Source organism: Arachis duranensis, chromosome 1 (genome assembly GCF_000817695.3).
Source record: "Arachis duranensis cultivar V14167 chromosome 1, aradu.V14167.gnm2.J7QH, whole genome shotgun sequence".
NCBI classification, from domain to species: domain Eukaryota; kingdom Viridiplantae; phylum Streptophyta; class Magnoliopsida; order Fabales; family Fabaceae; genus Arachis; species Arachis duranensis.
Window position 1 is genome coordinate 99770951 of NC_029772.3, and position 26962 is coordinate 99797912.

The 26962-nt window shown below is 35.0% G+C and overlaps 4 protein-coding genes and 2 non-coding genes across 9 annotated transcripts; 2 read left to right on the forward strand and 4 right to left on the reverse strand.

The window, feature by feature from the left end:
* Window positions 1–2494: 2494 nt before the first annotated feature.
* Window positions 2495–6509, forward strand: LOC107470232 (probable receptor-like protein kinase At5g18500). The gene is made up of 8 exons (XM_016089624.3): window positions 2495–3002; window positions 3555–4204; window positions 4354–4458; window positions 4796–4918; window positions 4998–5168; window positions 5347–5476; window positions 5674–5886; window positions 6022–6509. The coding sequence occupies exons 2-8, from the start codon at window positions 3573–3575 to the stop codon at window positions 6145–6147; spliced, it is 1500 nt and encodes a 499-aa protein (XP_015945110.1). The 5' UTR covers window positions 2495–3002; window positions 3555–3572; the 3' UTR covers window positions 6148–6509.
* Window positions 6510–7352: 843 nt separating this feature from the next.
* LOC107472074 (uncharacterized) lies at window positions 7353–8015 on the reverse strand. The gene has a single exon (XM_016091644.3). It carries the CDS (start codon window positions 7902–7904, stop codon window positions 7416–7418), a length of 489 nt encoding a protein of 162 aa, XP_015947130.1. The 5' UTR covers window positions 7905–8015; the 3' UTR covers window positions 7353–7415.
* Window positions 8016–9200: 1185 nt separating this feature from the next.
* Window positions 9201–9396, reverse strand: LOC127742591 (U2 spliceosomal RNA). Its single transcript, XR_008003933.1, has one exon. It is a non-coding gene; the product is annotated as a U2 spliceosomal RNA (small nuclear RNA).
* A 10452-nt stretch (window positions 9397–19848) lies between these two features.
* LOC107471601 (uncharacterized) lies at window positions 19849–22224 on the forward strand. The gene is made up of 3 exons (XM_016091098.1): window positions 19849–20827; window positions 21257–21467; window positions 21543–22224. The coding sequence occupies exons 1-3, from the start codon at window positions 19849–19851 to the stop codon at window positions 22222–22224; spliced, it is 1872 nt and encodes a 623-aa protein (XP_015946584.1).
* A 933-nt stretch (window positions 22225–23157) lies between these two features.
* Window positions 23158–26889, reverse strand: LOC107470207 (pto-interacting protein 1). 4 transcript variants are annotated; one of them, XM_016089603.3, is made up of 8 exons: window positions 26677–26889; window positions 25757–25846; window positions 25377–25624; window positions 25155–25281; window positions 24652–24925; window positions 24296–24428; window positions 24092–24178; window positions 23158–23935 (listed from the first exon to the last, which is right to left on the reverse strand). In XM_016089603.3, the coding sequence occupies exons 2-8, from the start codon at window positions 25836–25838 to the stop codon at window positions 23801–23803; spliced, it is 1086 nt and encodes a 361-aa protein (XP_015945089.1). In that variant the 5' UTR covers window positions 25839–25846; window positions 26677–26889; the 3' UTR covers window positions 23158–23800. The 4 variants fall into 4 exon arrangements, with proteins under 4 accessions (XP_015945089.1, XP_015945086.1, XP_015945103.1 ...); XM_016089600.3 differs by having other exon boundaries at window positions 25757–25851; XM_016089617.3 differs by lacking the exon at window positions 26677–26889 and adding an exon at window positions 26420–26643.
* Window positions 23161–23356, reverse strand: LOC127742604 (U2 spliceosomal RNA). The gene has a single exon (XR_008003946.1). It is a non-coding gene; the product is annotated as a U2 spliceosomal RNA (small nuclear RNA).
* Window positions 26890–26962: the final 73 nt, after the last annotated feature.

A 26962-nucleotide genomic window follows, 5' to 3' on the forward strand; every position in this document is an offset into this window, starting at 1 on the left:
TATTGGCCAAACTTATAGAGGTGGTATGTAGTTCAGGAGGTTTTAACTGGAATCCTCAACCTTCAGTAATGCCAGCCTACTTTAGTTCAATGCCTCTTGGTACCTCATCATCTATGCCCGTGATTGCACCTGAGATAGTTTTGGTTGCGTCTTCGTTTTTTGCAGCTAATCTAAACAACAATTATGACGGATAAATAGGTGATACTCGGCCTTTCGGTGAGCTTACGATTGCGATGGCTGGTACTCCTGCTATGGTCCCGGTTTTCGGAGAGGGTGGCCCCGAATGGTTTGGAGGATGTACTGCGGGATGATGATGATGATGTGAAATCCGCCATAATTGCTTATGATAGTGATGATGACATAGTGAGGAGTAATCCAGCTGGGGGTAGTAGAACAGCTAGTACAGGAACTCAGCAGTATCTCCTGTACTTTTCAATTTTGGACTTGGATACCATGACAAAATAGTGGGTGATCTAAATGTTGACTAACTAAGCGTCCTGAAGTAGGAGGAGTACCTGGTGTACCTGTTAGATTTGGGGCCAGAGATACACAAGATACAAGAAGACTAGTTGAGTTTCAAGTTGGTCAGCAGTTTCGGGATAAAGAAGAGGTCGTCTTAGCGTGAAGACTTATAACATCCATCGTGGGGTTGAGTACAAATAGTTGGAATCCGATAATCGCAAGTACTATGGGAAGTGTAAGGAATTTGGCAACGGGTGCACAAGGTTAAATTTCATTCACTAACCTCTTCATGGACATTACTAGCAACATGGGTGATTCCGTCTAATCGATAGATTCGATTCGGGTCGTCTTCTATTTCTGCAGTTTGAATCTTCTAGTATAGATTTCTAAAATTACTCTCGATTTTTCATTTTGGAGGGATTTAGTATGATGAAATGCAATTCGAAACAAATGAAATTCAAATTCTATATATAGAAAAATCTATGCTAGATCGAATTTACTTATGTCGATTTATTATGAGCACGACACCACTACTAAATCGAATTGAGTTCATTTGAATTACTATGTGATGTAATACGAATCTATATCATTCGATTTATCATGGGATACAATATCATGGGCTAAATCGAATCAAACAGTACTGAATTATTATGTATCATAATACCATGGATAAATTCGCATGCAAATCAAAGTTAATTATATCGATTTACAATGTTTCCATGTAATTCGAATATACTTGTTTCGATTTAGTATTATAATGTGTAATTTGAATATATAAAAATATGATTAAAGACATTCATATAACATTATTTGTTTTAGAAAATTCATGTAATATTGACATTGTTTTAGTTTATGTATGTGTTTTATCCTAAAATTTTTTAAGTAAGATAACCATTTATTTAAGTTTCAATATGGGACAGTCTTTTTTCCCTTTCGCTCATTCAAAGATTGCTCATAACATAGCAAATGAAGAAATTCTTCTACAATATTTTATTAACACACCTTATACAGCACCTTCATACCTTATTGGTATGGTGTGTGAATGTGTGATTAAATATTTTCTTAACAATTAGCTACAGTTTTCTCTTTAAACAATTGGAAAGGTTGAAAAGGGAAAATTGGATTGGAATTGACTCAATTGAGTTTTCAAAATTTTCATTATATGCATATAGCCTAATTGGGATGCAAGAAAGAAAGATATTAGTAGTGACATGTTTTATTTTCCTATCACAAATGACACAATTGGAAAATGAAATATGGAAGAAGGGTATAATGGACCAATGAGAAAATTGATATGGTGTCCAGTCTGTTTCCTTGACTATCCAGCTTACTGAATGAGATAACAAAACAAAGTCCCATTAAATAATAAATATACTTGGATTAAAATGAAATTTAGTAATTTACGCAATTCAAGGTATATGGAAATTGGAGAAAAAAAAATATGACTTTGGGCTTATTCGTTGTGCAGTCTGTTCACTTGACCTTTTCAAAGTATTTTTTCAATTATTTTATTAATTTTTAATTATTATTTTCTTTCACAAATCAGTACTATAAAGTCTAGACCATTATTTTCAATTTAATTCAATAAACCCATTGTTTACTTGTCTCAATGTGCAATAATAATTACGCTGTTGATATTTTAAAATTGATGGCTGACTTGCAAAAATGAAATATAGAAAAAGACTTATGCAGAAGGTAAATTAATTATTAATAAAATTAGAATTTAGTAGTACTTTTTTAAATTAAAATTTAATACAGTATCTTTTTCCATTTCCACAATTGTATATTATTGTACTAATGTATTTATTATTAATGTCAAATACTACCATTTAAGTCTTAAGCATCTGTTTATCTGTCACAGTCTGCACAAATAATCATGAGAATATAAAAAGAATTCGAAGTGGAATTTTATTTTATTTAATTAATAATTTCTTTTCTTTTTCTTTAAAAAAAAAATAGAAAAAGGAAAGAAAACATGCAGGGAAAATTGAAAGAGATTAAAAAGGGTGGTGTGTGGGGGAGGGAAGAAATTTGAAGAAACAGCAAAGAAAGTTTGGATTTTTGATGCTTATTTTTTACTGTAATGTAATGTGAGGGAGTGATTCATTCATTCCTTTCACTTCTTCTCATGTCACTTCCCATCACCTACCACTGATAATTCCATGCCTTGTTATTAACCCCACCAACACCAATTTCCCTCTTCATTCTCAGAATTTCATGTGCCTCTTGTGCTCTCCAATTCCCTCCAACAACAACTTCACAAAAAGGCTAAAAAGGGTTCATCTTTTTGTGTGAGGAGGGAGGGGGCAATGGTGCTGCTCTTAGAATTGAAAAAGCTCCATTTTTGAGGTTGGAAGCTGAGACCCATTTGCACAATTGAGAGAACCCAGAATTCAAAGTCACATTTTGAGTAATGGGGTTGAGATGGGAATGTGCCAATGGGTTCATATCCAAGAGGGTATTTTTGGGTGCACAAGAGATCTAGTATTCTAGCTTTTTGAGAATTCTGTGAAGGATTTCAGTAATTGGGTTCTGGAAAGGTATTCACTTTCTCCTCTCTCGCTTATATGACATTTTTCTTTTTGATTCTCTGCTTAGTTGCTGGAAAAATCTCAGAGATGTTAACACATGACTCTGCCTTAATTATTTGTTTCTTTTTTTAATAACAAATTTGAACTTTTATTTTTCACCTCATTTTTCCTGAGAAAATTAATAGTGTTAGATTTCCTCCCGAATTCGGTTTTCAAATATGATTTTAAACATTTTTTTAATGCTCTTTTGGCCTCTTAAAGATTTATATTTTCAAAAACCTTTGAAGCAATAGAGCTGCATTTTAATTTTTTACACTGCTCTGGTTCATATTTGCTTGATTTTTACACGTACCGAGTCAAATAATCAGTAAGAGGAACGGACCTTTTCCATTTATTTCCATGTGGAAAAGATGTTACACAATTTAGATGTGTGATTTTCTTTTTTGAACATGTTTCCATGTATGGTGTGACTTGTGAGGAATTCAGTACCATAAGATGTCAATGCTTGATTTGGTTTTTTGCATTGAAGTGCATTCTTATATTTAACACTGGGTTTTACAGATATATTGGCAACAATAAATGGCATCTGATCTGAGTTCAGGGCTGTCCAAGAAAACGTTTGTTTTTGGTTTGAAGGCATGGGAATTAATGGGGATACTAGTTGGGTTGTTCATTGTAATCATTCTCGTAGTGCTATCAATATGTCTCACATCAAGAAAGAAATCCAGAAGAGTCAATGGAATGATTCCCCTTAGTCGCATGTTATCTGTTTCGGATGAGATCAAAGAGATTAGAGTTGATCAAGCTTCGGCAAATAATCAACCTCAAAGTGGTGCTTTTATGAGTCTGTATGACAAATTTAGTGACAGGGACTCTGAAAAGGTATTGATCCAAACAAAGAATGGGGATAATAGCAGTCACTCAGGTTCATTTATCCATGCCGAGAAAGACACAGGTGGTTCCCAATCAGGAGAAGAAAGTGGAGCCAAGTCTGTTTCTGCTTATAGAATTTCTTCAGCTTCACCTTTATCTGGTCTGCCCGAGTTCTCTCACCTCGGCTGGGGGCACTGGTTTACATTAAGGGACCTAGAAGTTGCAACGAACAGGTTTTCGAAAGACAATGTTATCGGTGAAGGGGGATATGGAGTTGTTTATCAAGGCAAGTTAATCAATGGGAGTCCTGTGGCTGTTAAGAAGCTCCTCAATAATCTGTAAGATTTTTGGATTAGATTATCAGGTTTTTTTGGCTATTTGTATGTTCAATTTCAAAATTGGTTTTTATCGAATCTTTCTTGTCTTGTTTTACTAGGATGTGTGTATGCAGCTAGTTTAACTAACACTATCATCTCACCTGATGCAGAGGACAAGCCGAGAAGGAATTTAGGGTGGAAGTTGAGGCTATTGGTCATGTGCGGCACAAGAACTTAGTCAGACTTCTAGGTTATTGCATTGAAGGCACTCACAGGTATCAAATTGTTTTGTTCTGCATTCCATTTAATTAAACATCAAGATCTCCACTTTTGTTGTTATCATTATTATATGGAGATAAATGAGTCATTACAAAATGGTAACTGCATAATTATTATTAATATCTTTCTTTTAACTTGTATCCGTTTTTGTTTGACTTTTGATGGCTGCTTTTATATGGATCTGACCATACAAAATGAATATTTAATACTTCTATTAATTACTGGAACATTTTGTTGCACGAAATTTCTTGGTAAACGGCATTCATGGTTGAAATTGCAGCTGCATATGGGAACATTTCTATTTTAACCCTTAGTGCTTTCTGTGAATTTCAGGTTGTTAGTTTATGAGTATGTTAACAACGGCAATTTAGAGCAATGGCTCCATGGAGCCATGCGGCAGTATGGTTTTCTCACTTGGGATGCTCGGATTAAAATTCTTCTTGGAACAGCTAAAGCGTATGCTCTTTTAGACAAAAAAAACTCGCTACTTGATCTGGGTCTTTCTTTCAACTTACTGATCTTGATCATATTGCAGGTTGGCTTACTTGCACGAGGCAATCGAACCAAAAGTAGTACATCGAGATATTAAGTCGAGCAATATTTTAATTGATGATGATTTCAATGCCAAAATATCCGACTTTGGGCTGGCTAAGTTACTTGGTGCTGGAAAAAGTCATATTACAACTCGAGTAATGGGAACTTTCGGGTAAGATGTTTCTCTAACAATTTAGGACTTGTTTTATGTTTCAAAAGTAATTTTCCTTCTCATTTCCCATTTGTACCTTTTTATGTTGTACATTACAAATTGTGAATGAACTTAATCTTTTAGGTTATTGTTGACTAACATATTTTCCTCCATTTTATGCCTGATTTGCTTTTTTCAGATATGTAGCTCCTGAATATGCCAATTCTGGCTTATTGAATGAGAAGAGTGATGTTTATAGCTTCGGGGTATTGCTCCTCGAAGCAATAACCGGAAGAGACCCAGTGGATTATAGCCGACCAGCAGCTGAGGTGAGTCGTGCATGCATATCATGTTTCTTTTTGTTTTTTATTTTTTTGTGGTAGCATCATATGAGAGTTAAGAAACTATCATTATCTTCGTCAATGCATATCTTCACTTGAACTCTAAATATGAAAAATAACCATCGAAATTTCCCCAAGTACTCGACAACTTTTGCTATTCAACTGAAAATCATTGGACCTTGTAGGTAAATCTTGTTGACTGGCTCAAGATGATGGTAGGCAACAGGCGAGCAGAGGAGGTGGTGGATCCCAACATTGAGACCAGGCCATCGACAAGTGCCCTGAAAAGGGTCCTTTTGACTGCGTTGAGGTGTGTTGATCCAGATTCTGAGAAAAGACCGAAAATGAGTCAAGTTGTCCGAATGCTTGAATCAGAGGAATATCCTGTACCTAGAGAGGTTTGGATCCTTTCATCATTTAAATTCTTTATTTGAAGAAAGTCATGACTGAACCACCTACTTTGATATCACTTGGTTATTCCATGTTAAGATTTGCAATTGGTGTTTTCTCAAAGAAGTTTATCAACATTTCAGGACCGAAGACGCCGAAAAAATCAGGCCGGAAACGCGGAGCTGGATGGTCAGAAGGAGACTTCTGATACAGATAAGAGCGACAATCCAGATTCCAAGCCAAATGGCAGAAGTAACCAACGGAAGTAAAGCCAGGAAGGCTGTACAAATTGGAAGAAATACCAATGAAGGGTCAATTTTTGCATTCTTTTGAGCATACTATGAGTTCTTATGATTACCACATTGGCCATCAAAGCATATTACTCTGAAATGGTTTTATATACTTATTTTGTTGTTATAGCTCAGAAAATGTAGATGCTAGGAATATATAGATTGTTGTGTATGAAATACAAGAGAGAGCAAACAGATCCCTGCTTGCACTATTGTGTACAGTTTCATTGTTATTCTTACCCTTATACTTTGTTTTTGTCACTCATGATGCATTGTGTAAAATGACAAGGGAAAAAAAGATCATCAAAAACAGAAAAAGAAGTGCTTATTATTGTCTATAATTGCAGTGAATTATTTCTTTGTTATTATGGAACAATAGTTTGTCCTCTTCCATTCACTTTATTAGTTTTATTATGGGAACTACCTCTACTGCTACCTCCTAAAGTAGCATTACAGCCACCAAAATAACTGAAAATGCGGTTGCTAAGCAATGACTATAATGACTAATAATATAAAATGTTAGGTGTTAACATAAAGTAAAATCTCAACTGTTGATAGAACCTATAATAATGACAACGGCAACAGTTCAGGCTTTTGCACATGATTCTGCTAAATTTTATATTGCATAAACAAAGTCTTCTTGGCAAAGTTCTTGAATGAATAAGTCCATTGTTAGTTTCTTTAATAGGCACCTTATTAAGTGGAATTAGGATTAGGATTTTAAAGGCTTTTGTAAGGAGAAAATTGAGGTAAAAAGATTTCAATTGACACATCTTAAGAAGTTCAGCGTGATAGCAGTCAAACCATCTCAACACGTTAATAGTTATGTGACGACGAAAACAAGGTTAGAACTAATTTGAGTCACAAATGTTAAGTCGGAGGACCAAAATGAGTAAATCAAAATTTTGGGGAATTGATTGACGCGCAAGTATAATTTCAGCGACCAATTTGAGTATTAACTCCACAAAAACATGTCAATTTTGTTGCTAATAATATCAAACACTTGATCATAGCATCCCAGACAATAACCAAATCAATACTAGCATTTGGTAAAATTGAAATCATAAAACATTGATTTTTTTATTTTTTATTCTTTATCTTTTGTTTCTGTAACAAAGTATATGTTATACAAGAAATAAGTAAATGCCACATCCAACAGTTCAAACAAAAAACAGACCACAACATAATCTAGTTGCCAATTATTCATAAATCATCATGAACATGACACATAATTCAAGCTAGTTCAATTATATTTCTTTAATCTGGTTCTCCTTCAACTCAAGGAGGTACTTCTCCTCTTCCTCTTGAGTCATGAAAGAAGTAACAGGAAAAGACCTTCCTATCCCCATAGGAGTCTTAAATGTAATCTTCTTCCCTTTAGGATCCTCCATGCTCATCTCAGATATTGGCACCCAAATCATCATCTGCTTGCTCTTGATCCCACTCATCTTCTTCATCTTTAGCTTCTCAACATATCCGGTCACCTCGGCAGCATAGCTCACCTTTGTGTTTGTCTTCTCAAAGTAATGCTCGTATGGCGCCTTTAGCTTCATCCACACGAAACCTGTTTCCTTGACTCTGCCACACTCCACAAGGTCCTTCAATGGAAGAACACCCTTTGGGAAACCAAGCTCTTCCAAGAGCTCGATCGAGTGGCGATGACACTCTTCTGTGCCATAAACTATCTCTACTCCTTCATGATCCTTCATTGTTGAGATGATGCTGCTAGTAGCCATTTTTCCAAAGAAAATTGCTAAATTCTTCTATGAGCTAAGGTAATTAATATAAAATTAAGGAACATAATAACAATAACAAAACACCATTGAATTATATATACAAACAAGGTGTACTACATAAACAAGGTCTAATGGGGAAGAAACTAATAAGGAAGTTGCTTCTTCTTGGAAGTTGAACAGATTGGTCTGTTTCTAAATGCAGTTGTTCAACCAATTAGGACTACAATTTATTGTTTGGTAGGTTTTTGCTTTGTCCACATATATATGAAGCTACCATTGCTTGGCCACATTAGATTGCTTAATTAAACTAAGATCATGCTTATGTTATACAGAAGTAATCAAATTCGTATTTTATCACTATTAATAAGTTATACAGAAACGTTAAAATAAAATTGTTTGGGAATCAAATGTTATAGTTCAAACAAACAATATGAATGTTAATTAGAACTTAGAAGTTTATATTATACTATATATGGCATGCTATTGAATTCATAGGTGGATTTTGTTAGGAATTGGTAGTTAAGCTAAGTGTAATTGTCATAGCTTTGACTTTTTGTGGTGACGTTAGGTATAGATTTAAAATTTACTCGGTTTGAACAAAAATAAATTTAAGATAATGTTATCTTGTACCTTAACAAGGAAGAACTGTGCTGGAAACAACATTTGAGGGTAGAGATTCATTTAAGCGCGTCATTAGTATAGTAGCTTTTAACCTCTTACGATGAATAATAGGAAAAAATTTTGATATGAATGTGCCCCTATTTTTTTATAGGGTGTACAAAATAATAGTTTTAGAAACTACGAAATTAGTAGCCAAAATTTCCTCATATAACTTGGGCCGTCCTAGTTCTTAATATTCTGCCGCAACTTTACTGATTGTGTTTAATAAAAATTATAGCGTTAAGGATTTCTCCAAAATTTTGAAGCACTTCGACATTAAACTTGAACAGAAAACATCATTGTTAAATGTTAATTACTGTTTTAGTTAGGTAATCAAAATATTAAAAAACCAGAAACTTTTAATAGCTGCAAAGATTAAACAAGTCAATTGCTGAAAATCACTTCGTTAAGGCTTAATACATGGGTATACCGCAACAATCCCATTTCGGCCCTCTCAAAATTCAAGCCGAATAGGAAGTATTTCGATCCAGGCAATGCATTGAAACTTAAAACATTCCCATAATTGAATAAATTACTAGGCATAAATTATTTTTTAATTAAATGGACCTTTTTTTTCATGAATTAAGAATCTTTTTTTGTTGTGCATGATGAATTACGAATCTTTGAACTAAATTGGTGGGATGCGCCAGGCCCAGGCAATAGTGTAAGGCCTAGGCAACGCTCGATGGGCCAAGTAGCAAGCTACTGTAGTGGCCCATCCCCCTCAAAAAACAAATTTAATATCGTGTGGGCCAATGGCCCACATATCAGATATTAAACTGATAAGAACAGATACTACACTTGATCTTAGCCAAAAGGCCGAGAAAGGTATGCTTGCTCACATATTCATTTCTTTGTTTTATACTAATGCCTTCCCTCTTTCCTCTTGTGCGCCGCTGATGTGGGACTTCTTAAGTAGTTCAAAGCCACAACCACAAACCGACTAAACCTTTCTACCAATCTTTCTTCAAACCCGATTAACAAATCTGGTCTCACCGTATTCACACACGAAAATTCTAACAAAATAATCCATGTTTACCTATATATATAAAATTAGATTGTAGAATCTGAACAACAAAACAGTAGGTAGGTTCCATTGTGTCATTCAAAAACAGCAAAACTAAACTAGTTGCTGAGTTAAATTCTGGTTTGAACTATGTTTATTTTATTTCTCAAATAAATTGATGGTTTTTTAATTGTTATAGTGCATATAGTGTTATAACACATATTTGTACATGTTATATAATACAAAAGTAGTAAAAGAAAATTAAATATGGCATGCTAAATTGAATATGGCGTATATATTTGTTCATGTTATAGTGAAGATGAAAGTGACAGCCTCCTGTTTATACCATTTCTGTTTAATACCAAATCACTACCAAATCTTGGAGAGTTTAGCTTAGCTTTTGCAGATTCAGTAAGAGCCATATAACTTGGAACTCTTTTCTTTGGGTCTGATTTCTGAATCCAAATAGCAATTTTGATGCTCATGTATCTTGTGTTTGTGTTTCACGCTGAGTATCAATGTACAAGTATTGTTCTGTTTTAATGTGTTGATCTCATTATAGATTGTTGTATGGAAGAGAGGGTATATCAGCTTCTTCATAACTCATGCTTTGGATTTGATGTGATTGCCAAGGTTACCATGTTTACGGTTCTAATTTTCCTATGATTGGCTACTGATAAGTAAAAATCGGACTGATTTGCATTAAACCACCAGAGAGAGTTTAATTTGTCATCTGCAACCTTATTCATCTTTTTCAAACACAAAATCTTTTTCTTCATGTAAGATTCGGGTTAAGGATACCTCAGTATTTTAATGAAAGATTTATGTATCTATGATTGCTTGACATCTTAAAAATCTAGGTATTCATCTATATTTCTCTTTGACATCTTAAAAACCTAGGATACCTTCCGCTATCTTCATCAGGCCACACATTTGTAACTACCTTTGGCCCTTCTTCATAATAATCTCCATTGTAATTGTATTAGCTCTGTCCCTGTTGTTTCATTTGAAAATGTTGAATGCATACATGAATGATATAGATTTCTTTTGCCTGTTGTTGCTCCCATGGTTAATTGTTGTCAGATATGAATGAAAAACACACACTAAGACTAGTTAAGGTTTTCTTTTTGTTTTTTAAATCTTCCTTTGATGAATCTTTTATGTAATGATTTTATTTGTGTATTCTGTTCGTATGATTTTTTAAGGATTCCAAACCTATTGTACTACTTATAAACTTCACTATTCAATTAAGTATTTCATTGTTCTTATTTGAGTAATATTTTTTGGTCTTCTAATAAGACAACATGTTGATGCTGCATAATTAACCGTATTATATACTGTTAGTTGCAAAAGGAAAAACTAATGTTGAGAATTGTAAATTCAGTTTACTAGCTATATAACATCTTATGTATCATATCTTTTTCATAATTTTTTAATGTAATCTTTAGTATAAGGTTCTTTTATTAAATATTTGTCATCCATAGAACTTAGTCATTTCAAAATCATCATAGTAAATTATATAATCAGCCATGTGACTGATTTTATACTTCAGATATATATTATGTGTTGATTTTATTTTTTAAATGATGAAAAAAGTTTTATATAGAATAAATAAATAGTAAAGTGTTTTAGCTAAATATTTTAATATTTTTTTTGACAAAATGGATTTCAAACAGAAAATGAAAGTTATTGCTTGCTGGATTTTACGTTCAAATTAATGAATGGCCTTGTGGTTAAGTTGTTGATGATTTGCTATGTATTGATTATATTGCAATTGAAAAAAAGAAAAGAAAATGAAATGATAGTTACAGCAGACTAGTAATAAGGGATGTTAGTGTCGATAGAATTATTTATTTTAGCGATCTAGCATGTATAAAAAACACAAGAATGGATAGATGTGCCTTTTATGCATTGTGTAACATGCTTAAAGGGATTGAAAGGTTAGAACCAAGTAGGAATATGGGTGCGAAAGTAATGGTTGCCATGTTTTTACATACTATAGCACATGACGTCAAAATTAGAGTAATAAGGAGACAATTTATGATATCTGCAAAAATAATTAATAGGCGCTTTAATGATATATTGCTTGCTATTTTGAAATGTCATAATCTCTTACTGAAGATACCTCAACCATTTAGCCAAGATAGAATAGATGAACGATGAAAATGTTTCAAGGTAATTTATCTTGCTAATGTTGTTAAACCTCATATGCTTGGTGTTCTTTAGGATTGAGTTAATTGATCTTTGTTTTGAATTTTAGAATTGCTTAAGAGCCTTAGATGGTACTCATATCAAAGTCAATGTCCTTGAGACTGATAAGCCTAGATATCGGAACAGAAAAAGTGACATAACAACCAATGTACTTGGAGTGGTTGCTTCCCATATGCAATTTATCTATGTACTGGCAGGTTGGGAGGATTCAGCTGCAGATTCTAGGGTATTGCGAGACGCACTATTTTGCAATGGATTTAGTGTTCCCTAAGGTATTTTATTGAGACTTTAGTATGTTATCAAAGTAACAATTTGATCTTTTATTAATTTGTTTAATTTTATACGTCACACTAGGTCATTACTACTTATGTGATTCTGGATACATAAATTGTGAAGGATTTTTGGCACTTTATAGAGGATAAAAATATCATTTGAGTGAGTTTAACCACATAATCAACCCAGTACTACTCAAAAAATTTTTAATATGAAACACTCACAAGCTAAAAATGTCATTAAAAGGGCATTTGGAGTATTGAAAGTAAGATGAAAAATTTTAAGAAAAATACCATTTATCCTATTAAGACTCAAGGAAGAATTATAACTGTTTGTTGCCTTTTACATAATCACATTAGAAGAGTGATGGTTATGGATCCTATTATTGAGATAGAAGATTAAAGGTTTAATTACTCTGTTGGTCCCTATAATTTCGCAAAATTTTCAATTAGGTCCATGTACTTTTTTTCCTTTTAATTGAGTCCATGCACCAATTTTTTTTTCAATTAGGTCTCTCTTGGTAGTAATTGGCTTAATTGTATAGGGATCCAACTAAAAAAAATTGATGTAGGAACTCAAATAAAAGGAAAAAAAAGTGTAGAGACTCAATTAAAAAAAATTTGGTGCAAGGATTCAATTAAAAGTAAAAAAAGTATAGGAACCTAATTAAAAATTTCGCGAAACTATAGGGACTGACAGAATAATTAAACCAAGATTAAAATATGCTCGAAGTAGATGATGAGACGATGAGACAAGTGATGCTTGGGGCAGATGGAGGAATCAACTTGCACAAAAAATGTGGAACTAATAGAGGAGAAAATATCACGCTCGATAATTGTGATCATTTTTCTACGTGTGAGGCTGTCTATTGTGACATTGATTTTATTTTGTTGATGTGTTTGTGTTCTTGTACGAGAATTGTGCATGTATGTTTATTAGTGCTAGTAATTTTTTACTTTTGAGATTTTTTGTAATTTTCATTTGGATAATAATAAAGCTTTTTTAATAAATTTAATTGTGATAATGTTAATTTTAATTAAAGATATTTGTTATTAGGAGTATTTTAGTAAATTTTAAAAAAAAATTAAAATCGATAATAATTTTAATTAAACATATTTTTTGTTAAGGGTATTTTAGTAAATTTTTAATTAGAAGTATTTTTGTAAATTCAAAATATAAATAATAATAGCAGGGATATTTTTTGTTGAAATTATTTGATATTAGGACGTTTTTGGAAATAAATATTTTTTGTCCAAAAATAATAATTTTAACCTTTTAATTGAAAATATAGTCATATGTAAATTGTTTGGTAATTCGCCCCTATAAATCAAATGGAAATCAAAATTATCTAAATCTCCCAAATGCAAAAACACTTGCCTGAATGTCTCGATCTATAAACTTATATAAATTGAATTCAATAAATTGGAATTAGACTTGTTAGTAGTAAATCGAATCTAATGGATTCGGGTTCAAAACGTAAATCGAATTCAATGAATTCAAATTAGACCAAACACCAAACACCAGTAAATCGAATCAAATAGCTTCGATTTATACATGGTAATCGTCAATAGTAAATCGATTCCATTAGCATCGATTTGCTATGAAATTTTTTTTTTAATTTTTAATACTTTTGAGTTTTTATTATTATAAATTTTTGGTATTTTGTGCACTCTTTATTTTAGAGATTTTTTATATTCTTGTACTATTAGTACTCATATTTTTAGTAAAAATATTATATATACATCAAAAATTAAATACTTATGAAATTGTGTATAAATGACACTATTAAATTTTGCTTCCAATTTAATTTTTTTATTTTGAGTACTTATATAAATGACACTATTTTTACTTATTATCACTACTTTTTATAAAGTAGAAAAACTATAAATATAAAATTGATATAAAATAAAAATATTATATATAAATATGGACAATTTATGCAAATAAAACAATTTGAAAAAATGCTTACCAAATTACAACATTACAAAATAGCAGACGCAATTGCAACTTTTCTATTTATATGTAAACTGCGACACTCTGACGCGGATTTCATTAACACGTTAACCGCTACACCCTTTCGTGATTTACGTTCAGAGCCTGAAACAACTGTTATAGCGATTTATATGAAGAGATAAGCTGTAAGGGTAATCCGCGAGACCCTGTAGCGGTTTATGAAAAAATTGACTCACTATAAAAATCGCATGATGCTATAGCAGATTTCATTTGAGGAGTTTTGGAAGTGAGATAGAGAGAGAAAGTAGTGAGAAGTTAGAGAGGATTAGTTGGATTTCCTTTGAGTTTGTTCGGAACAATCTCTTTAAATGGGACCATGGCAAACGAAAGACACTTGTACCGACTCAACGGCGTTGCTCACGTAGAGGACGACATCAATAAAGAGGTACGTTGCTTTATTCTCTTTAGTTTGGTTAATATTCATATATGTATTTAGTATTAAGGAACTTATAGATTAAATGAAAAACAGAACCTTAGTTTAGTTTAAGGTTTGAAAATTAAAATTTAAAATTTAAAAATAATTGTAGAGATTGAAATTAGATATTTAAAAATAAAGATTGAAATTTAAAATGTAGAATTTGACTTGTTGTTGTTAGCAGGGATGGACTGAAAAAGGGGGCGGGAGGGGAAGACAAGTAGCAGCCTTGGTCCTCCAATAAATTTTAAAAACTCATATTTTTATAATAGATGTAATAGAGTAAAATTTAATAATATAGTGATAGTAAAAAAATTATTATTTTTTATGTATTAGGATTTAAATTTCTCTACATATATATTATTTGTATTTTTTATTTAATTTAGACTTTTTTCATTTATTTTTTTAGGATTAATTTTAACGTTTATAATCGTATAAAAATACTTTAATATTATTGATAATAATGTTATTTTTTTTTAATTTTATTTAGTTGCTTCCTTTTTGTTATTTTTTAATTAATTTTTATGTCTATTATTATATCAAAATACTTTAATATATTTTAAATTTACATAATAACATTGTTAGTGCAATTAATTTATATTATCTTAAATAGGTGTTAGAATTTAATCAGATATTCTTTATTTTTGTCACAATATGCAGCCAAGTCGGTGTGTTTATAGCATTCGCAGGTAACAGAATATGCCGTTACATGATAGGATCATACTCTATTTGGAGAGGGCTGGACTGTAGCACTTGGTAAGGTTGAACGCGCATTGATTTTGGTTGGATGAGCCTCTGATCAGTGCATTTATTGAGAAGTGGCGGCTCGAGACCGACACTTTTCATATACCATTCGGAGAGTGCATTATCACGCTCCAAGATGTGGCATATCAGTTGGGGCTGTCCGTAGATGGACAGCCTGTTTTCTGGGTGAATATCGAGGGGAGCAGGCCGGCGTGGGAGTGGTTCCAGGAGTTATTTAGTGAGCTTGCACCACCGGAGAAGGTGAAGCATCAGGGTGTTACCAGATGATGCTTTTGAGGAGACTGTGCGCATATATGCACGTGCATATATTATGATGCTTCTGTCGACTCAACTGTTTGGGGACAAGAGTGGGAATCGTGTCCACATTCGATGGTTGTCATTTGTGGCAAGACTTAACGACATGGGTAGCTTTAACTGGGGTCAACTGTGTTGGCATAGCTATACGATGCATGTGTCGGGTGGCCAACAGAAACGTGACTAACTTGTCTGGACTCCTATATTTGTTACAGTCATGGATCTTTTGACGGTTTTCCACACTCAGGCTCAGGGGTTTGACGAGTTCTCTTTTTCGTTAGCATCCAGGTATTCGTTAATACACTTAGTCTTTCATTCTTCGTTATAAGTTATTAACGTTCTATATCTGAAATTACACGTTGATGTGATATTATTGTCATTCAGGTGGGCCACTTACTTACCCACATCTGATGGAAAGGAACAAAGAATGATTCAATTTCGCCTTGTATTAGACCAACAAGGTGTAGCGGTTTACGTGTTAATGGAATTCGCGCAAGGGTGTCACAGATTACATACAAATAAAAAAGTTGCAATTGCGTCTGCTGTTTTGTAATGTTGTAATCTGGTAAAGTTTCTTTCCAATTGTTTTATTGGCGTAAATTTTCCTATAAATATTATATATAACATTTTATATATAATATTTTTCTTCATGCATAAATATTTTTTTGTTAATATCATTCTTTTTTCTTATGCATAAAAACTCAAAAGTATAAAAAATTCATAGTAAATCGATGCTAATTGGGCCGATTTATCATTGACCAATATCATGTGTAAATCGAATTCACAGTGAGGCTAAATCGAAACTATTTGATTCAATTAACTAGTGTGCATATAAATCGATACTCATGAATTCGATTTATTAGTGTTTGACCTAATTCGAATTCATTGAATTCGATTTACGTTTAAACCTTAAATAAAGTAATTCGAATCTATCAGATTCAATTTACTACTAATAAGCGTAATTCGAATCTACATAAATGTATAGATCGAGACATGCAGGTAAGATTTTTACATTTAGGGAATTCAAGTAATTTTGGTTTCATTTGGTTCATAGAAGTGAATTATCCTAAATTTTTTTATGTTTATTATTAAGTTTAATTATGAATCTTCTAATTTGAATGATTAAAGAAAATTTTAACATATTACATAATTAAATAAGTATTTTGTGTTAATTTTTATTATAATAATTTAAAAATTTTTATGTTAGATTAGAAATAAAAGAATTATTGTTGTTTATTATTAGATTTTGAATAGTAATATTATTTGTTAGAAATAAACTTTAAATGGTAATAATATTCTTAATTAATATTAATGAATATAATTTAAAGTAAAATGATAAGAATAATAATGATTAGAATTAGATAAAAATATATTAAGATATGTATGAACACTGGATTAAAATAACGGTTTATATAGACATTCACTCTCCACGTAAACCACTACTCAAACATCAATAAACAGCGACAGCCCTAATAGTTACAGTAGTTTATGTGTTTACGTAAACTACAGTTTCTATAAATATATAAAACAATGTATTTGTTTCATATTTAAAAGAATGTAATTGCGTAAATTTAAAGGACAAACAATTTATTTATGTAAATTACACTAATTTTAAAATTTTAAAAAATAAAATACAATTCCTATGTTCTAATCACAAAATTCGATAAAACTTACATAAATAACTCAAGACTTTAATTTAAAATAATTAAATACTAAACTTATAATTTTAAAATTTAAATCTAAATTTTAAAGTCTTACAAAAATATATGAAATACAATAACTAAAATTAAACAAATTATGCTGGCAACATGAGCAATGCCACATGTATGTCACAGAAAATTTTAGAAGGTTAGATTTAACAGTATTTGTATAGTTTTCTGGAGTGTTTGAGAATACTCTAGATGGTTCCGGAACGTTCTAGAATGTCCTAGAAGGTTTCGGAATACTCTAGATAGTTCTAGAAGACTCTGGAAGGTCATAGAGTATTCTAGAAGAGTATAGATGTATATAGAAGTATAAAGAGTGGTATGGAATAATCTAGAAACATTTAGAGAGTTGTGGTAGGATAGATATTTGTAAAGAAGGTTCTGGATGATTAATCTGGACCGTTGATTAGATTTAATCCTAACCATCCATTGAGGAGGTGGATGGCTATAAATAGGGGTGAGAGTTAGAGTTTGGGGGTGTGTGAATCATTTGTAACCACACTTGAGCAATAAAGTGTTCTTCCACCAAAACTTCCTTTCTCTTGTGTTCTCTTGTATTCTTAGCTTTCTTGCTAAGTATTGAGGGTTAGGCTGACTTGGTCTTAGCTCAAGAGGTTGAGTAAGTCCGAGTGCCGGCACGGTAGCGTTGGAGTGTGTCCAAGGCCGTGACAATTTGGTATCCGAGCAAGGTTTGAGAGGGAGCACAAGTGATTTGTGGGTATGGCTTCTAGTATCACCATGGAGCATATTGAGTCTCAAAGGGGAAGGAATGCTATTCCTTCTCAATGGGGAGGCAAGAAGGTCCGTTCTTCAAGTGAGCCTAGAGGTAAGGACTCTAACTTCCTAGAAGAGAGAGTTTCTGTGTTGGAGAACGTTCTATCCTCTATGGATGAGCGTTTCCAAAGGATAGAACATGATAAGGAGACCCTCGAGGCTCACGTGTTAGGAGAACTAGATGCTTTCAAAGAAAGCATGCTCCAAATTGAAGAGAAGCTTGAGAATTCCTTAAAGTTATTTGAGGAAGTTCGAGTTTGGTTCGAGGAGGCGAAATCTCGACCAACCATTATAAGGGAGATGACAAAGATTGATCTCCCCAAGTCAAAGGAGTTCAAGGGCGTAAGGGGCGCTCGCGAGGTGGAGAACTTCCTATGGCAAATGGAGAGGTACTTCGAAGGCCAAGGGGTGGTCGAAGAAGCAATAAAGGTACGCACTGCAGCTCTCTACCTTGCTGATAATGCTACTTTGTGATGGAGGAGAAAGTGCGTAGATATGGAAAAGGGTACTTGCAACATAGCCACATGGGAAGATTTCAAAAGGGAAGTGAAAAGACAATTCTTCCCTGAGAATGTAGTTTATGAAGCAAGGAAGAAGTTGAGGGAGTTGAAGCACAAGAGTACGATTAGCGACTACGTAAAGGAGTTTACTACTCTCACGCTTCAAATCCCCAACTTAGCATCAGAGGATGCATTGTTCTTCTTCATTGATGGACTCCAACCTTGGGCAAAGCAAGAACTACAAAGAAGGAATGTTAAGGATGTCGATGAGGCCATCGTGGTGGCCGAATCACTCACTGAGTATCATAGGGGAGACTCTAAACCCAAGTCTTCCTCCAAGCCTAGTTTTGCTAAAGGTGGGGGAGACAAGGGGAAGAGTTTCTCAATCAAGAAGGAAGGAACATACTCTTCAAAGAAAGAGTACGAGGAAAAGAAGAAGGCTTTCGTGCCCAAAGGAGGATGCTTCGTGTGCAAGGGACCACACCAAATGAAGGATTGTCCCAAGCTAGGGACTTTGGCATCTATCGCTGAGGAACGATAAGCTCAAACTCAAGTAACTGAGTGTGTTGGATCTATCCAACACATAAATAAGTAACTGAGTGTGTTGGATCTATCCAACACATAAATACTGTGAAGGCCAAAGAGGCAAGCACTGCAGAAAAGAAAGGCTTTATTTATGTCAAAGCCTTTATCAATGAAAACCTGTCATGGCTATGATCGACACTGGTGCTACACACAACTTCATCACGCCTGATGAAGCAAAGAGACTTGGGTTGAAGATCACCGAAAAGAATGGTTGGTTCAAACCTGTGAATACCAAGGGTGAACCCCTTAAGGGAGTAGCAAAAGGGGTTGAGATGACTCTTGGTTCTTGGAAGGGCCTTGTGGATTTCTCAGTAGCACCCATGGACGATTTTAAAATAGTCATCGGACTCGATTTGCAAAGGAAAGCAAATATAATACCTATGCCATACTACGACGCAGTATGCGTCATGGAGAAAGGGTTTCCATGCATGATCCCTACAGTCTCTAAAGTTGGCGGACCACTGATACTGTCTGCCATGCAACTCAAGAAAGGGTTCAAGAAGGAAGAGACTACATATTTGGCTCTATTACAAGAGGAGTCAACATCCGAAAGAGAATACATTCCTCCCAAAATCAAGGAAGTCCTTGAAGAAAATAAGGATGTGATGCCTTAGAAAGTCCTTGAAGAAAATAAGGATGTGATACCCCCGAATTGCCAAAGCAACTACCACCTAGGAGGAAGGTGGACCACAAGATTGAATTGGAGTTAGGAGCAAAGCCGCCCGCCTCAACACCTTATAGGATGGCACCGCCAGAACTCGATGAGTTGAAGAAGCAACTCAAGGATTTGCTAGATGCTGGGTTCATCCGTCCGTCGAAGGCACCTTATGGCGCACCAGTCTTGTTCCAAAAGAAGCATGATGGTTCATTGAGACTATGCATCGATTATCGAGCACTTAACAAGATCTTGCGAGAGAATAACCTATATGTGAAGAAGGAAAAGTGTTCCTTTGCAAGGGACGAAGTCCACTTCTTGGGACACATCATTAAAGATGGAACTCTCTGCATGGATCAAGGAAAAGTGAAGGCTATCAAAGAGTGGGAACCTCCAAACAAGGTATCTGAATTGAGGTCATTCCTTGGGTTGGCTAATTACTATCGGAGGTTTATCAAGGGATACTCCGCCAAGGCTGCACCATTAACTGATCTTCTCAAGAAGAACCACTCTTGGGAATGGTCAAAGGAGTGTCAAAAGGCTTTTGATGAGTTGAAGGCTGCTATCATAGAAGGATCAGTACTAGCACTATCCGACTACTCAAAGGTGTTTGAAGTCCACGCTGATGCTTCTGACTATGCTATTGGAGGAGTTCTGATGCAAGAAGGACATCCTATTGCCTTTGAGAGTCGCAAGTTGAATGATACAGAGAGGCGATACACTGTCCAAGAGAAGGAGATGACCGCGGTGGTGCATTGTCTGAGAACTTGGCGTCACTATTTGCTTGGTTCACACTTCATCGTCAAGACAGACAATGTGGCTACAAGCTACTTCCAAACTCAAAAGAAGTTAAGCCCCAAACAAGCTAGGTGGCAAGACTTCTTGGCTGAGTTTGATTTCGATTTCGAATACAAGTCAGGCAAGACTAATGTGGTAGCAGATGCGCTGAGTCGCAAGGCTGAGTTGGCGGTCATTTCTATGGTTGAAGGAGATATTGTGCACACCATCAAGGAAGGGTTGCATCACGATCCATTAGCCAAGAAGTTGGTGGAGTTGGCTAGAGAAGGTAAGACCAAAAGATTTTGACTAGAAAATGACCTTCTATACACTAAAGGGAGAAGACTATACGTCCCTAAATGGGAAAATCTAAGAAGAAAATTAGTGAGAGAATGCCACGACACTAAGTGGGCTGGTCACCAAGGTCAGCGACGGACCTTGGCACTCATTGAATCTTCTTATTATTGGCCTCAAATGAGAGATGAAGTGGAGAGCTATGTGAAGACTTGTCTTGTGTGCCAATAAGATAAGATTGAAAACAAGACACCAAGCGGGTTGTTGGAACCTTTGCCTCCATCAGAGCGACCGTGGGAAAGTGTCTCTCTAGATTTCATCTCTGCCTTACCGAAGTCCGAGGGGTTCGGATCTATTCTCGTGGTAGTGGATCGATTTTCAAAGTATGCCACCTTTATACCTGCCCCTACTGACTGCACTGCAGGGGAAACAGCACGACTATTCTTCAAGAATGTGGTGAAGTACTGGGGATTGCCTAAGAGCATCATTAGTGATCGAGATCCACGCTTCACAGGACGACTATGGACAGAGCTGTTCAAACTCCTTGGGTCGGAGCTTCATTTCTCAACAAGCTTCCATCCTCAAACCGATGGGCAGACTGAGAGAGTGAATGCCTTACTTGAGTGTTACTTAAGGCATTTTGTAAGCGCTAATCAGAAGGATTGGACAAAACTCCTAAACATTGCTCAATTCTCATACAATCTGTAAAGGAGTGAGTCTACAGGGAAGAGCCCATTCGAGATTGTGACTGGACAACAGCCGCTTACACCTCACTCTCTTTCTTCCTCTTACTCAGGGAAGAGCCCTGTGGCTTATCATATGATTAAGTCATGGGAAGAACAAGCAGATGTCACTCGTTCTTACCTCGACAAAGCTGCCAAGAGGATGAAGAAATGGGCAGATAAGAAGAGGAGGCATGCAAGCTATCAAGTGGGAGACAAGGTAATGATCAAACTTCTTCCACAACAATTCAAAGCCTTTCGCAAGGTTCATAAGGGCTTAATCCGCAAATATGAAGGGCCATTTGAGATCATTGGACGTGTTGGGGAGGTTGCTTACAAAGTACAACTTCCTCCCTCTATGAAGATTCACCCGGTCTTCCATGTGAGTATGCTTAAACCATATCATGGAGACCAAGACGAACCGAGTAGAGGTGACTCAAGTCGCGCTCCGCCTGTGGTAATTAGATCATTTGATAAAGAAATCGAAGAGATCTTAGCTAATCGCATCGTGCGACGAAGAGGGGTGCCACCAAGTATCCAATACTTGATCAAGTGGAAAGCGCTCCCGATAACCAAAGCTAGCTGGGAAACTCGCGAAGATCTGTGGCAATTCCAAGAACACCTAGAGCACTATCATGAACAGAACGCGACGAAGACGTCTGCGCATTAGGTGGGGGAGAATGTCACAGAAAATTTTAGAAGGTTAGATTTAACAGTGTTTGTATAGTTTTCTGGAGTGTTTGAGAATACTCTAGATGGTTCCGGAACGTTCTAGAATGTCCTAGAAGGTTCCGGAATACTCTAGAAGGTTCTAGAAGACTCTGGAAGGTCATAGAGTATTCTAGAAGAGTATAGATGTATATAGAAGTATAAAGAGTGGTATGGAATAATCTAGAAACATTTAGAGTTGTGGTAGGATAGATATTTGTAAAGAAGGTTCTGGATGATTAATCTGGACCGTTGATTAGATTTAATCCTAACCATCCATTGAGGAGGTGGATGGCTATAAATAGGGGTGAGAGTTAGAGTTTGGGGTGTGTGAATCATTTGTAACCACACTTGAGCAATAAAGTGTTCTTCCACCAAAACTTCCTTTCTCTTGTGTTCTCTTCTCTTGTATTCTTAGCTTTCTTGCTAAGTATTGAGGGTTAGGCTGACTTGGTCTTAGCTCAAGAGGTTGAGTAAGTTCGAGTGCCGACACGGTAACGTTGGAGTGCGTCCAAGGCCGCGACATGTAAGCCCCATCAAACTCGAGCAACCCACACTTTCCTCTCCCTCTCTAGAAATCTAGAAATTGTCTCTCTCTCTCTAAAATCCCAACCGTAAATTATGTGCATTTTGTCTTCCCAGCTTCCCGTCTTTTTTTCTCTCTCAAATTCCAACCGTGAATTATGTGCATTTTGGGAGCATTTTGGCTTCCCGCTGTTTTACGGTTTTCAGACAATTTATGGAAAAAATTTATTTTGACATCCATTTTAAAGAATGGTGAAATTAAAACCCAAATAATTTATTTTGGTAAACTACCCTAAATATAAATATTAGGCATAAATCATTTAATTAAGTGCTCTATTTTTTTCGTTAATTAAGAAATGTTTAAACTAAATTGGTGGGATGCGCCAGGCCCAGGCAATAGTGGAAGGCCTAAGCGACGCTCGATGGACCCAGTAGCAAGCTACTGTAGTGGCCCAACCCCCTCAAAAAATAAATTTAATATCGTGTGGGCCAATGGCCCACATATCAGATATTAAACTGATAAGAACAGATACTACACTTGATCTTAGCCAAAAGGCCGAGAAAGGTATGCCTAGTTACCTCTTCATTTCTTTATTTTATACTAAAGCCTTCCCTCTTTCCTCTTTTGCGCCGCAGATGTGAGACTTCTTAAGTAGTTCAAAGCCACACATGCACACCACAAACCCACTGAACCTTTCTGCCAATCTTTCTTCAAACACGATTAACAGATCTGGTCTCACCGTATTCACACAAGAAAATTCTAACAAAATAATCCATGTTTACCTTATATATATAGAAGTAGATTGTAGAATCTGCACAACAAAACAGTAGGTAGGTTCCATTGTGTCATTCAAAAACAGCAAAACTAAACTAGTTGCCGAGTTACCAATACAATCACACAAACAAAAATATCAAGACTATATCTAGTATGCCTTTGAGACACTGATTATTGACACTCAATGGAAGGCATTCTGCTGCAGTTTGCAAGAAGGAATGAAGGGGCTTCTGAGAATTTACATCTTGTGTGCTGATTCCTTTGGTTGACCGGAACGGGTATTGAGTAGTGGTTGTAGAGCTTTCACTACAATGCTCATGTTTGGCCGGAACTCAGCTTCATATTGGACACACAACGCAGCAACAGCAGCCAACTTTAAGAACAAACATATAAAACAAATTAGTGAGACATAACAATTCTCCTAAACAAAATGTGCTTGCCAAAGGTGGGAAAAGGAAGGGTTAAAACAACATGTATTTCATTCTAAACTTCAGGAATAAGAGTGTTTTGGAATAATCTAATTATGTACCTTTGCAACTGCCTTTGGAGGGTAGTCTCCCTTTAATCTAACATCAACACACTGCTTCACCTTATCTTCACTAAGCCTTGGTGTTGCCTAATATAACCCAGCAAACAAAAATCATAATGTTAAAACCTCAAAAATTAAATCAATTTAAGGTGTTTAAGACACACCAAAATTTTAACAGAAAAAAAACCCAGTAAGTATCAGTACCCATGTCACAAGGCTTTGCTGTCCTCGAGGCAGCGTGTGATCAACAGGTTTACGGCCAGTTAACAGCTCCAGCAATATCACTCCAAAACTATACACATCACTCTTGGCAGTGAGTGTTCCAGTCATTGCATATCTGCCATCCACAAAAAAAAATGTACAATAAGATGTTGAAGTTCACTACACTTCACTATCCATAGATATTACTGATTTAGTCATTTGCCCAATCTTTACTGTGTTTCAATTACTTTCTATCATGTTAATTGAAAAAACTTAAACTTCTTTTTAACATTCTTCATTCCCTGAAAAAGTACACTCATTATACCAAAGTCCAATCAACATTTGTGTTAAGAACTTACTCTGGAGCATGATAACCAAAGGTGCCTAGAACACGGGTAGAATGGAGACGCGCTGCAGCATCCGGGTTTTGATTTGACAAATCAAAATCAGCAATCTTCGCAACATCATCATCAAAAAGCATTATGTTGCTCGACTTGATGTATCGATGGATGATATGAATCTCTGCCTTCTCATGAAGATATTCAAGTCCTCTGGCCGCTCCAACAGCAATTTTGACTCTTTGAGCCCATGAGAGAACTGGACCAGGCTGCGCACCCTTCACGCCTTTACGTCCTATATTATCCACAGTTCTAGTAAGACTTGATGCCACAATGAAGAAAGCAATGGATATACTTATTATCTAATTTCAACTCACTTGGTAAAGAAAACATTACAAAAGACTAGTCCAGTTTCATTCACAAGGATCACAGATTCCAATCAACCAGCATTAGTCCTAATTTTACAATAACAAGCTATGCATAAAACTATGAACAATATGGTATTATTATTACTTATTACTAACCATGTAGAATATCATGAAGGGATCCTTTAGGAGCATACTCATAAGCAAGGGCACGAAGAGGACCATCAACACAATAGCTAACAAGTTCAACAACATTTTCATGCTTTAACCTCGATACGATCGAGACCTACATAAGTTCAAAATCAAGGGTACTCAACATACAAAAAGTTGATAATTTGCTATGTTATAGATCATTGAAATTGAAACTGCATTGAACTGAACCTGTGCAAGAAATTCTTGGTCTGGTTGCCTGCTGCAATCTAACTTCTTAATTACAACATCCCGGCCATCTTTCAATGTCGCGCGATACACTTTCCCATATGCACCCTCACCAATGAAACATTTTGCCCCAAAATTGTCTGTCAAAGACTTCAATTCATCTAATGAAAGGGAAGGGACGGCAATCGGTTTGAATTCTATAATCTTAGGAGTGGTTACTGCAGTTGGTCTGGTACTATAACCGGTATTCCCTACATTGAACAAATGAAATTAAAGCAGCAAGGAAGTAATTCAGTGAACACATAAGCCATTAAACTTTATAACAGAAAATGTTGAAACAGAAATTGTAAAGACCCTGGGGGAAAATGAAGGAAATAGTGTACCAGTAGAATTTGTTGGCATTAAGGATCGGTTATCAGAAGGTTTATAACTATCATCTTGTTTGCAGAAGCCAAAGCAACCCATGATCCTCTCTATTCTAGAGGTAAATTTCAGTATCAGTGGTTAAATCATTGCAAGCAATATCAACAAGACTAATCACTAAACTAAGAACATTCATTACAGAAACCCCTTATTGTTTTTGCTCTCATGCATGAAAACAGACAATAACTAAAAAAAACAAACCAATACTGCATAAATTACCATGGTTTAAATTTTGCAAAATATATAAAATCACTAAAAAGTGAAAACACTTAATTTCAAACCAAGTTCACAAGTTATAGAATTTACAATAAATGTAATGAAAAGAGTTTCAAAGGAAACTATGACTAAAATTAATAGTACTTAATTACTTATTGTATCTTACATAAACATAACCGCACCTTATTAAACAAAACAGTAATTGAGGGATTCCAACTTCACATGTTTGAATCCATATATATATTATTATATTATCAATCACAGAAAAGGGCAAGCAAGAAAAATATTTTAAGAACAAATAAATAAAAGAAGAGGGAGATAAACATGCAGAAACTAATTGACAGAAGAAAAATTGAAATTTCTGGGTTTTGATAAACAGAGTAAGTAACAAGAGTGCCGTTTCTTACATTTACAGTTACAGAGACACAGTAATCTAATCTAAGCCTCACTCTCTATCACGGAGAAACAAGAGTTGCAGACAATAATACCAGTCCTGAACCCTGATTAGTGATGATAATTCCAACGTATTTTTTAGAGAGAAAGAGTAACGGAAAAAGCACGCAAGGAATAAAAAAAAACGCGGAACATGAGTGTGCATGGACTGGTCAAAACCCAAAACCATGGACTAAAACTTCATAGTTTGAAAGAGAAAAATTCCTCTCACCCTTTAGACTTGTGAAGTAACAGAGAAAGAGGAAGAAAGTAAGAGGGGCAAATATGGAAACAAAGAAAAGAATGAATATTCGGTTTGAATATGGCAACAGGGGCGTTCTGTTTTTGTTTTTCTACTAGTTATTGTGCATTGACTTCACCGAGAAGAAGAAGAAGGAGGAAAGTGTGTCGTAGTTGTGAGCGATAATAATATCAAACTTTTAAAAAAGAAAGAGAAAATGTTAAACTAAAACAACTGTAATGAAATGAATATAAAGGCGAAACACCCGCTTGCCAGT

Excerpts from the sequence above, each read along its gene's own strand:
- LOC107471601 (XM_016091098.1), top strand. The coding sequence starts at position 19,849 with ATGGCACCGCCAGAACTCGATGAGTTGAAGAAGCAACTCAAGGATTTG. Across the intron at positions 20,828-21,256 it reads GGTGGAGTTGGCTAGAGAAG|GGGAAACAGCACGACTATTC; the intron begins GTAAGACCAAAA and ends ACTGCACTGCAG. Across the intron at positions 21,468-21,542 it reads TTACTTGAGTGTTACTTAAG|GAGTGAGTCTACAGGGAAGA; the intron begins GCATTTTGTAAG and ends CAATCTGTAAAG.
- LOC107470207 (XM_016089603.3), bottom strand. The coding sequence starts at position 25,838 with ATGGGTTGCTTTGGCTTCTGCAAACAAGATGATAGTTATAAACCTTCT. Across the intron at positions 24,926-25,154 it reads CCTTCATGATATTCTACATG|GACGTAAAGGCGTGAAGGGT; the intron begins GTTAGTAATAAG and ends TGGATAATATAG. Across the intron at positions 24,429-24,651 it reads TTTGGTTATCATGCTCCAGA|ATATGCAATGACTGGAACAC; the intron begins GTAAGTTCTTAA and ends TGTGGATGGCAG.
- LOC107470232 (XM_016089624.3), top strand. The coding sequence starts at position 3,573 with ATGGCATCTGATCTGAGTTCAGGGCTGTCCAAGAAAACGTTTGTTTTT. Across the intron at positions 4,205-4,353 it reads AAGAAGCTCCTCAATAATCT|AGGACAAGCCGAGAAGGAAT; the intron begins GTAAGATTTTTG and ends CACCTGATGCAG. Across the intron at positions 4,919-4,997 it reads CTTCTTGGAACAGCTAAAGC|GTTGGCTTACTTGCACGAGG; the intron begins GTATGCTCTTTT and ends ATCATATTGCAG.
- LOC107472074 (XM_016091644.3), bottom strand. The coding sequence starts at position 7,904 with ATGGCTACTAGCAGCATCATCTCAACAATGAAGGATCATGAAGGAGTA.